This window comes from Toxotes jaculatrix, chromosome 17 (genome assembly GCF_017976425.1).
Source record: "Toxotes jaculatrix isolate fToxJac2 chromosome 17, fToxJac2.pri, whole genome shotgun sequence".
Taxonomy (NCBI): domain Eukaryota; kingdom Metazoa; phylum Chordata; class Actinopteri; family Toxotidae; genus Toxotes; species Toxotes jaculatrix.
In genome coordinates, this window is record NC_054410.1 from 9,734,393 (window position 1) to 9,745,266 (window position 10,874).

Sequence of the window (10,874 nt, forward strand, 5' to 3'; positions counted from 1 at the left end):
TTATAGATCAAACTATAGCCGAACGGGTGACGCTTTCATGGTGCTGACAATAGGCCAACATTTATCTCTCATTCAAGGCTCCGTTTATTGTAAAGGTCATGAAAATACATCAACAAAGAGAGTGAAATTAAGGCCGACATCAGAGGAAGTATAATTCAAGTAACAGACCCGGATCACTGGATTTCAAATTAAATTACAAGTACACCTTCATTTGAATTAAGCCCTTTGTTTTGATTTTGTACACGAGAGATCATGAAGTGAACCCGATGCAAAGTGTTCTTTATATTCACAAACACCAAATTAAATTCATCACAAGCAACACCAGGAAAGCCCTTCCATTAGCAGACTCTTTCAATTCCCCTTCCCTTATTCTGTTGTACCTACAAGATGTCTCCACAGGACATTAACCTGATATTCCATTAATCTGTTTATTCTCCGCATTTAGACTATAATGCGAGTATAAGCGTACTATTTGTGCATCCAGACTTGCACTGCAGAGGTGTTAATGAAACAGAATAGCCACACTGTGCCCAAGCTGTGCTGTAATGTTTTATTCAATAGCCTCCATTTCTCAAGGAAAGTAAATCTCAGAAAACAACAACAATAAAAAAGAAACAGAGTAGTTTCCTTGTACCAACTTTAACATATGCTCTGTCCACCCATTAAGATGTGTAAATGAGAAGAAGGGGTGGTGCATAGCCTTAGCAAGCCACCGGTATCCCTCACGTATGGACACCTGCTACCAGAGCAAAGGTACACCAGACAAGCTGTTTCCTATGAATATTAATTTCTCCACTATTAGCTTGTGTTACTGAAGGTCACAAACCACCCAGAATAGAAAGAAAAATATTCCCTGCTTGTTTTTTGTTTTTTTGTTTTTTTTTTGTTTTTTTCTTTGTGACAGCCATTAATTTGACATCTCTATATTCCGAGATCTGAGGAGCGAATGGCGTTGTGACATTTGCAGATGAACATGCATAGCGCTGGGCATTTTCTTTGAACTCCGAGATAAACTTTGATAGCCTGATGGATTGAAGGTTGCGAAAACTTGTCAATGCTTATTGGATTCCTGTCAAACGTGTTAGAATTTAGAAGACAGTCTTTCTGCTGTCGGCTCTGGGTAAACATTTGTTTGCTTTATATAACAAGAAACAACATTATTAGAGGACTTGGCTTGTCTGACGTAACCTGTGGGCTGCAGGTTACATCAGGCTACATGTTGAAGAGATATGTATGAAGTGATATATTTGTACAGGTTTTTACCCATGGTATTTCCAAACCTGCTTTTAAATGATAGCACTGAATACTCTATATATTTTTTGAAGGTGATAAGGAGTCTTCCATAATCTGTACGAAGCAAAGACAGATAAGACAAAGCTTTTTGACCACTGACGATGATATGGTTCCTGGAGAAATGTTTGCTGAATTCTTCTTACATTAGAAAGTTTAAAGGCAAGTGCAGTCTGTCAATATGTTAATCTGCAGCCATTTCACACAGCTTCAGAACCCATACTGTGCTTTCAGAGCTTTGGGTACGTATGTTACGTGCCTGTGCCTGTATTAGTGGGCTTCAGCATTTCAAAGCGCAGTGCTTGTTTGGCTCGTGTCCGGGTGTGCGCACTGCTCAGCGCGGTGGCCTTTAACGTCTGTCCCTGGTGCAGATCGATTTTGTGCCTACCCAGCAGCCCACTGCTAATCTTGAGGTAAGTTGGCGTAATGAGATCGCATCTGACGACATTGACTCACACCTGACAGCACTGACACTCTCCCCCCCCAGCCAGGGAGAGACACAGACAGGCAGAGTGGGAAAGGCTGTAGGTCCTCTGGGGTAGACTGTACTATTAAAAGCTTTGATTCTTTATTATCTTAATTCCAGTGTAATATATATTTCTACTTTTTTTTTTCTTTTGAATGCCTAAATGGGCGACAAAGAAACAGAGAAATATTATTAAAAATGGACATTTCATATCTCAGAAGTTTTTAATCACATTGGTATTTGTCCTGAACGTGTTTAACAGAACCAGTTTGTATTGTGCCACTGCAGACTTCTTTTGTGAGCCCATAATCCCTAACTTATCTAAAACTTATCTATCTTTGGAGAAAAAATGGTATGTTGGGCATGTTTAGAACGCCAAGATTTCAGGGTGAACCTCTTTCTTCAAACCTCAGCAGCTGCAGCTTCTTGGTGTGCAGCACGGTTGAATTCAGAGTGTAGATTTGATGTTGCATTGCGGCGTGGATCTGCAGACACTGCTGTGTGATGCACGGCCCTCTGTCTGCCGAAAGCTGCGATAGGAAGTCCTCTGTCTGTACTAAAACCTCGCTACAGCAGGCCGCAAGGATCATTTGTCACCACCGACACAGACGCGCTTGTGCGCCCCAAACACTGTGGACTCTAATGTGAAAATAATTAAAAAGTAGCTGCCAGTCTAAGACATCACTGTGTGATGTACCTGTGAACATAACATGAGATGACTCTTTCCTTTAGACCTGTGACAAGCATACTGAAGCCGATTCACAGATACATGTATCAGGCTACAATTGGATGAGATGGGACTGGGATAACCATTATCTGAGTGGTGGTAATTGAAACAATAATGGACATGGTAACAGCTTGGAAAATAGCATTGATCCATCATTTCAGATGAGCCCTCTTTGTGCATTAATACCATGACTAAATGGTGCAAACTGATATTGCTCTCGGTCATGGCTAGGTCTAGTCGGCTAATTGAAAAAGAAATGAGCAAAGAGGAGGGTTTTGTGAGGTGTGGAAGAGTGATTCTCCCACCTTGCCTCAGCAAGGCTTTGAATCCCTCTCACAGCCCATTTCTAAGGAAAGATTAGCCAAAGACACGGCACGATTTTTGGCGGAAGTGTGGAATTGGAATTCAATTCCTGTATACCTACGCAAAGATGTAGACTAGTAAGCCAGTGGGAACCAGATCGATAGGAATCTAACAGCTTTAGCTCCTGTTCAACTCAGGAGCATCCTCAGTAGGTTACGTCTATGTCTCAGCCTTGTCTACACATTCCTCTGGTCTTACTTTCTGCTGTGCAGTCTGACCTTGACACATTTCGGTCTACCTGGCGTACTGCTTTGCTGATGTCCAACTTTCACCGGGGTTGAAATGGCACCGAGCTGCAGCTAGCCTATAGACTGAACACTGCTGGGCTGGATGAACACATGGAAAATGAGATCACTGACCTACAGCAAAGGTTAGACTTCAGTAAGCACGAGCAGTCAGATGATGGCTGGTGTAGGGGCTGGGGGTTTAATAAACTACTGCTGGCCATAAGCCTATTGTTTTACTTCTCTGCTCGCAACCTCGTGTGGATGTGTGTGTGTGTGTGTGTGTGTGTGTGTGTGTGTGTGTGTGTGTGTGTGTGTGTGACTGAAGTTGCAGCTTTCATTGTGGCTAGTTGTGTTACACTGAGATGCTGTTATTGATTACACACAAAGGTTGAGATGGAAAAGCAACAGAGTGGGAATGGGCCCAGCTCCAGGTGTGTGTATGTGTGTGCACATGTGTGTGTTGTGTGTGTGTGTGTGTGTGTGTGTGTGTGTGTGTGTTAGTGCGATTGCATATGTGAGCCACAGCTGTGCCGTCCGTCAGCCTCTGGCTTATCCATTAGGGGAAAAGGGGGCTGGGGCCTTTGGCAAAGGGAAATACCAGTGTGAGGGAAAGAAGAGTGTTTTAGGAAGAAGTGGGTGAAGTAATGAATTGTACTTTACATAAGTAAAATTTGAAGTACTTCTTTTGAGTTTTTCTGTTTTGTGGTATTCAATATTTCTACTCCATGACTATAATTTTTTAATGTTTTATTTTGTATGTAAAACACATGATAAGCTTAAAATGTAAAGCACTGGTACAGTTTAAACTACCTAAGTATTGGGTTAGTAAGACCCAACAGCTGGACCAAATACATTATAACACAGTACGCTGAGCATCAGTGGGCTAACACAGACCATTCTTATGAATAAGTTTGCGTTTTTGGTAGTTTTGTTTTAGGTGATGGTTTATTATTATTTTTAACAAAATAAAGGCTCAAAATACTTTTTCCTCTACACCAAGTCCTCATGTGTCTCTCCCCCTTTCTCTCTCTCTGTCTCTCTTTCCACTCACACTCTAACCCCCTTCTGTCCTTGTCACATGTAATTACTTACAAGCACACGCACTCTCTCCACATGTTTGCACATCTCCACATGTATGTGTCTGTCTGTGTACACAGACAGACACACACATACATCCAGTATACACACAAAAACTACATACAGTAATTACGCCTATACACATAGGTGCACACACAGAGACACTGATAGGATACTCTCTTTCACTCTGTCTTCCCGTCCCGTCCTTCACAGACACCTGTGGTTAGGCACGCAGACATAAACGCATTCACACTCACACACAGACACACAGACACACAGACACACACACACACCTGGTCTCTCCCACCTTTCTGCCAGAGTGTGAGTCTCTTTATGAGAGGCCTGCCTGCACCCAACTGTGAGGCCCTTTTAATTAGAGCCCTGCTGTTAAGCACAGGCCTCCTCCAGTGGTCCCATCCACTCCCCACCACCTCCTCACACCTACACACCCTTTGTCACACACACACACCTACACACACACACACACACCAAATGCTACTCTCCCTGTCCATATGCCCTGGTTCACACATAGTATCCACATTTATAGAGATTATCTTTATTGTAGATGAAATTGGAATTCACGCCACACCATCAGAATCCATGTCAAAATCTGATTTTGCTCCCCAGCTTAAGTTTGATAAACTTAAGTTAGTTACAAAGAAAAATATTGAGTTTATTCAGATATAAAGGAAAGTTGCAGTGGGTGTTTGCATGCTGTGTAAAATTCACAAAAAGTGTAAAGAGAAAGAATGAAAAGGTATGAACCTGACCCTCAGTATTTCTGGCTGTGTGCCTTCATGTTGGGTTAGTATATTTATCTTCCATTTTCATGCAGAATATTGGCGAGTTTTATATTTTTGTCAAAGCCTTTTAGAGCTGGAATAGCAGGAATGAACTAAATTCTAAATCTTGAAGGAAAACATTTGAAAATATCAGTTCTCTGTCAGCAGACAAAGAAGAAAATGGAAATACCTTCACTTTTCTGATTATGATTAATAGTAATGACAGTTCAGTCTATAACTTAATTCACTCCTAATGTGAAACAGGGTATTTGCATCAAAAAATAAACTGTGTATACATGTATGAAAAAAGAGTATATGAATTCAAAAGCCAATGTGTTCCTTATGCTGACGTTCAAAGTCTTGAAGGTTGTAGATGAAGAGTGGCCTGAGCAGCATCTCCCAGTGTGTTGACCAGTAATAAGACACAGTGACAACACATGCACTCGTATAACAACCTCAGCTGTGCAGCCACAGTCGAGTTCTGCACGAAGTATTCCTGGAACTCGAGCTGTTCCATGGCACTCATAACCTGCATTCCTCCATTTCCCTTTTTTGAGCAAGGCCAATCTCCTTGAAAAAAAAAAAAGAATGAAAGAATAGCTGGTCTCTTACATTCATTGATTCTCTTCTGCATGTGTTTGCTATGATCTGGGGGCGGGGAGGGGTGTCTCCCTGTCTAAGCTGCTTTCATAAGGATCTTCCACAATCAGGGGTTAGTTTATTAGAAACAATGGCAGGTGGGTTGATGTTATGTTAAATCAGCTCTGGAATTTTGAGCTAAACTTCCTTAAGCTGCTGCGGTGTGTGTGTCACCCAGTTCCTGGCAGGAGAGGAGATTACGAGCATACGACATACACATAATGCGTGCTAACCTCAGTCAGAAGTCTTAAGATGGGGTAACAGTGCAGCTTTGTTGAAAGGGTGAGGAGGTCTGATAATCATCTGACCCAATTTTCCAACGGTAAATAAACCCCCTAAAATCTGCTGTCTGTGTATATGAAATTAGTTTGGAGGAAACGCAGAATGCTCCTTGCATCTGTGACTGCTTGTCTTCAGCTTGATGTGGGAAGACAGGTTGTTTAGGACCGCGGGGAATGAGGGATGGAGAAAGAGCAGGGTGGAGGAGGAGGAGGAAGGCTGCAGCTGTTGTTGTGTGTCGTTTAGTGTTGGTCTGGTGTGGTTTTCCAGAATTCACAGTGGAGCCCGGGAGAGGCACAGCCCATGTTGCCTTATTTAAAGAAAAGAATAGATAGATAGATACAAAGATAGATAGAGAGATCTTCTTGGTCTTTCACCTCTTCCTTTTCTCTGGCCTCTCTTGTCTATGTGCTAAAGACCCCTCCAATCCAACGGATTTAGCATGAAAGCCAGAAACAAAGCACCTTTTCAGTGCCACCTTCCTTTTCTTCCTCCACCTTCTGTGTGGAAAATGTCACTGTGCTGAGAATCCTCCCCTGTCTGCATCTGTATCGACCTTTCCTCTTCCTCAGAGGAGCAGCCAGCTCCTGCTAGGGCCCTTTTCCTGCTTTTCACAGGGCGGGAGTTTTTACTGTGATTGTTTTTAAAGATTTTTTTTTTCCTCTATCTCTTTCTCTCCCTCTCTCTCTCTGCCCAGGGTTACGGATGTTGCCGAAAGCAGAGAAAGAAAAAAAAAATACAGAGAAGAAGAGTGAGAAAGAGAAGTTATTTAGCTGAAGGACATTTGCAGAGGCAGCTTTTAACACCCCCAACCCCCCCCCCCCCCCCCCCCCCCCCCCCCCCCCACCCCCTCCTTCCCCTCCATCCCTCCTTAAACACACTTCTCCCTTTTCTGCTCTTTAAATATTGAGAATCGTTGAGAATTCCTCTGGCCTCCTCCTTTTGATGCTCCTGTCCTACCAACAGCTCAGCAATAGAAATACACTTGGAAAGGGCTAAAACGCTCAGTATAGCAACAGCAACAATTCCCCCCTTGCAGGACCTCCTTGCTCCCCCCCTCCAGGCCCCAGTAAACGGGTTTGAGCTTTGTTGGTTCCCAAGCCGCACCTCTTCCCCGGCTCCCCATGCTCTCCGTCTGAAGGCCAAGCTCTCCCTCTGGGCTGGCTTTGGCTGCTCATTTCCACTAACAGGGGGTGGCTCTCCGTGGGCTTGGCTTTTTAACCTACGCCAACTCGCGTGCATGCACACAAACACACACACACACACGGCTGAAACAGATTGTAAGAGTGACCCAACTGACTCCTGTCGCTTTATTCTTTACTTTTCGCCACATTTCTCCCAGCTTACACACATCACAGCATACTGTTGTCCTCATTCCTCCCTGATTGCTTTGCCTTTTCTCTTTGAGTCCACAGATGGATGCATTTTAGATGCTATTTAAGATTTTGCTAACTAGTAGGGTGCCGATCCCTGTGTTGTGGGTAGCTCAAGAATAAAACACAGCCTGAGTTTAGATACGAACAAGAGCTTTTCTTGAAGGCTGCATTCCTTAACGTATGCAGTTATTGTTTCCCAAAAAGGAAAACAGTAAATAGTTGCTAAATAAAGCCAACCCTGTTAAAGTTGCACTGCGTCTAGGCTAACCAGCGGTCAAAGCTCGGCTGGAGAATTCTCCCCCGTCGCTTTCATGTAAAACAGGAGAGCGAATCCTGAGGAGAGAGCAAGTGCAGCAGACTGAGATCATAGATGTGTTACTGCTTAACAGCCTACTTTATGGGACTGGCTTTCTTTGTGTTTTAATGAGGAGGCCATGGATGGGTGGAAAGCGGGGGGAGTTGAGGCTGTCAGGGAAGATGAGAGATTGGAAAAGATTGAGAAAGAATAAAGGATGGAGTGCTAGAAGAAGTGAGAGAGAGGCTTAATGTCCCCTTCTCTCTTCGTTTCTAATCAGGAGTGAGAGGGGGGCTGAGGGGGTCCCCCTTAAAGTGCTGCTGTTAATTTTTCACATCACTTGACGATACACTCTTCTTCTTCTTCTCCTCTTTTTCTCTTTGCTTCCTTACTCTTGTCCTTCTCTCTGAAGAAATAAATCCACACTTTCCCTCCAGGATATTTTAGTTGTGAACAGGACATTTTTTGCAAGCACACGGGGATGCCTGTGTGTGTGTGTGTGTGTGTGTGTGCGCCTTTTTCCTCTCTGTATTTACCTCCCTCTGAAAAGTGTTTTGAGCCCCCAGTGCAGTGGCATGAGATTGGCAGTTTGCTGTGCACTGATAAAGTCTCGATCTGTGTGTGTGTGTGTGTGTGTGTGTGTGTGTGTGTGTGTGTGTCTGTGTGTCTGTGTGTCTGTGTGTCTGTGTGTGTTTAAGTGTGCCTGCTGGTGAAAGGGAGGAAGAAGGAAGGAATGGAGTCTGGACACCTCAGGAATGTTTTTTCAATTTTTCAATAACAAGTTCCCCTTGCATGATAGAGCTCCATTGTACAATTTTGTGTGTTTTACTTCACTGTCTGTGTATGTTTCTATATGTCCGCTAGGGAGGTGAGGTTCCTTAGCTTTCTTGCTGTATTGTGATTGGCCACACGTATATTATGCTTTATATTTGCCATTGAAGTTTGTCGAGTTAGTTTTTGTCTCAGATTTTCATTCTAGTGCAACAAATACAACAAACAAGCACACACATATTCCTACCTGTGGAGCGTGACTCCAGGTCACTGCTCATACCTTGTGTGCATCAGTGCACAGAGTTGTGCAAGAGCAGAGTCGTCACTAACTCATCTGTCCTTTAGGCTGCTCTCGTCTCTGCAGGCTGCCTCATTAAACTTTCAGCTGAACAGTTAAAAACTCTTCTGCCGTTCAGTCCCAACTGGCCACGGTGTAAGAGGAGTAAATTAGATCCAGTCTGTCCATTGGGATTGAAGTCAGATGGAAGGATGGCATTTGCGGACTCGGTCTGCTGCAAAGCGAAGCAGCATGGCCACAGGTGGTGCTTTGTGAGCCCAGACATCAACCTCACAGTCTGTGACGACCCAGACTGAGCTAAAATACAAGTTACCTTTGTCTTTATTTATTTATTTTTCTTGTTCTGTCCGTCTCTCTCCGTGTCTGTTTCCCCAGTCAACTCTGGAGACGGAATCGACTACAGCCAGCAGAAGAGAGAGAACGTCGGCGACCTGATCCAGGAGACTCTGGAGGTGTTTGAGCGCTACGGAGGAGAGGACGCCTTCATCAACATCAAATACATGGTGCCCACCTATGAATCCTGCATGATCAGCTGAGGGGAGGGGGGCACGGTCACTTTGACGTTACACAGACTCTAGACTTTACCTCTTTGTCCCTCCTTTTTTTATCTACCCCCCACCACTAAATTTATCTTATCTTATCCCTTTTTTATCTCAGCCCTCTGATAATCTCAACCTCACTCCGTCCATGGAACCCATCCCTAAGACACAACACTGCTCCTTCCGCTCTGTCCAACCCTCTCTGCCCCCTCCCCGCCACTCTTTAGCATATCTCTTTTTAAAACCCCTATTAAATTCATAACGGCAAGTCATGAAGGATTTTCTGTCTGTCTGTATTTATCACTATAACTTAATACCAGTACAAGTTTAATAGAACAAATTTGCCTCATTAAAACATACCAGTATGTTTGATATATTATCCATTTATAGTTAATTTTTTTTATTACTTTAGTGATTTATTTAGCTGGCTGATAAGGAATCCGTGATGCACAGTGAATTTTATTTCAAACAGAGATATGCATGACACACTCTCTCAAAATGTATGAAAACACATTGACTTTATAGTAAAATTTCAACCAGAATTTAGCTTTTGACTATCAAACGCTCATCTCCTGTGGGCTTGAATGTGGTCAGGTTAAATTTATGTCAGCTGCAGTAGATTCATCATGGTGCATGGTGACAAGATTTCAAGGCGGAAAAAGTGTCAACAGGTCCACCGAAACTTCTCCAACCACTCCTGCAGCATTTTTTTTGTTTTGTTTTGCTTTTTACAGCCACAGTACTACTTTAAAGTCAGGGTCACTTAGATCATACATGATATTTTGGAATATAAATACTAAGTAATTTATTTGGCTGTGCTGAAAGAGTAATTAATAATAATAATTAATAGTAATTCTTTATCTCTACACTGCAAAGTTTTTAATTGAAAATGTGCTCTTTCTTTCCTGTGTCAGTTCATAACATCCTGTTGGATATCTGCACTGTGCTTTGTCCTGCTCTACAACTGCTTCTATTCACAACTGCTGCGGTGTTTTGTATTGTATTGTACCACTGTACCCATTCTGTCACAAACCCAGCTGGAGAAAGAGCCTGTCTAAACACGCAGGGAAAGACGCACAGGAATGACGGCCGACAGCATTCCTCTTGACAAACACGCGCTTGTATGCACACACGTTTGGTTTCCATCCTTTGAACTCAAACAGCCCACAGTGATCTTAGCATGCACTTGGTGTACATGCGGGCTCATTCGTGAGTGTTATGTGCATGACAACATATGTGCATTCTTTTATTTATCGAGACCAGCCAGTAATTCAGTCGGTATGTTTAACCAACTTTGTGTTCTCACACTGTGCAGATTGAAGGTGCTCGTTCACTTTATCCACTCTACTGTATTAAAGTCACAGTGGAAACTGTGACTTCTATTGCGTCTTTCCAGACACAATGGAAGTTTTAGGGACTGTCCGTCCACACACAGACACACAGAAACACACTTACATATATACATATACAATCCTGCACTGTAAATGCCAATATTCAAATTAATTAGAAATGATTAGTGAGTCAAACTTAGAAATCATCAACCTGTTGTCAACACTAATCTTAAATAAGGAACTGCTACTTTCAGGTTGGAGAACACGCTTAACTTAGTGAAGTCCACTTCAGTTAAATTAGAAAGATTAATTTATTGTCCCAGAGCCCTTTGGGCGTTATTTCAAACATGCGCAGACCAGTCCCATCTACGCGCGGTCTTTTCATCTTACATGCACCAGGGTGAACCGGAGGTC

General features: G+C 43.0%; 1 protein-coding gene across 1 annotated transcript in view; it reads left to right on the plus strand.

The window, feature by feature from the left end:
• The window catches only part of pacrg (PARK2 co-regulated), a 119,134-nt gene extending 110,008 nt beyond the window's left edge, over nucleotides 1-9,126 (plus strand). The window contains exon 5 of the mRNA XM_041061104.1: nucleotides 8,966-9,126. Within this exon, the coding sequence (XP_040917038.1) occupies nucleotides 8,966-9,126 (161 nt within the window). The remainder of the gene's footprint in view (nucleotides 1-8,965) is intronic.
• The last annotated feature ends 1,748 nt before the right edge of the window (nucleotides 9,127-10,874 follow it).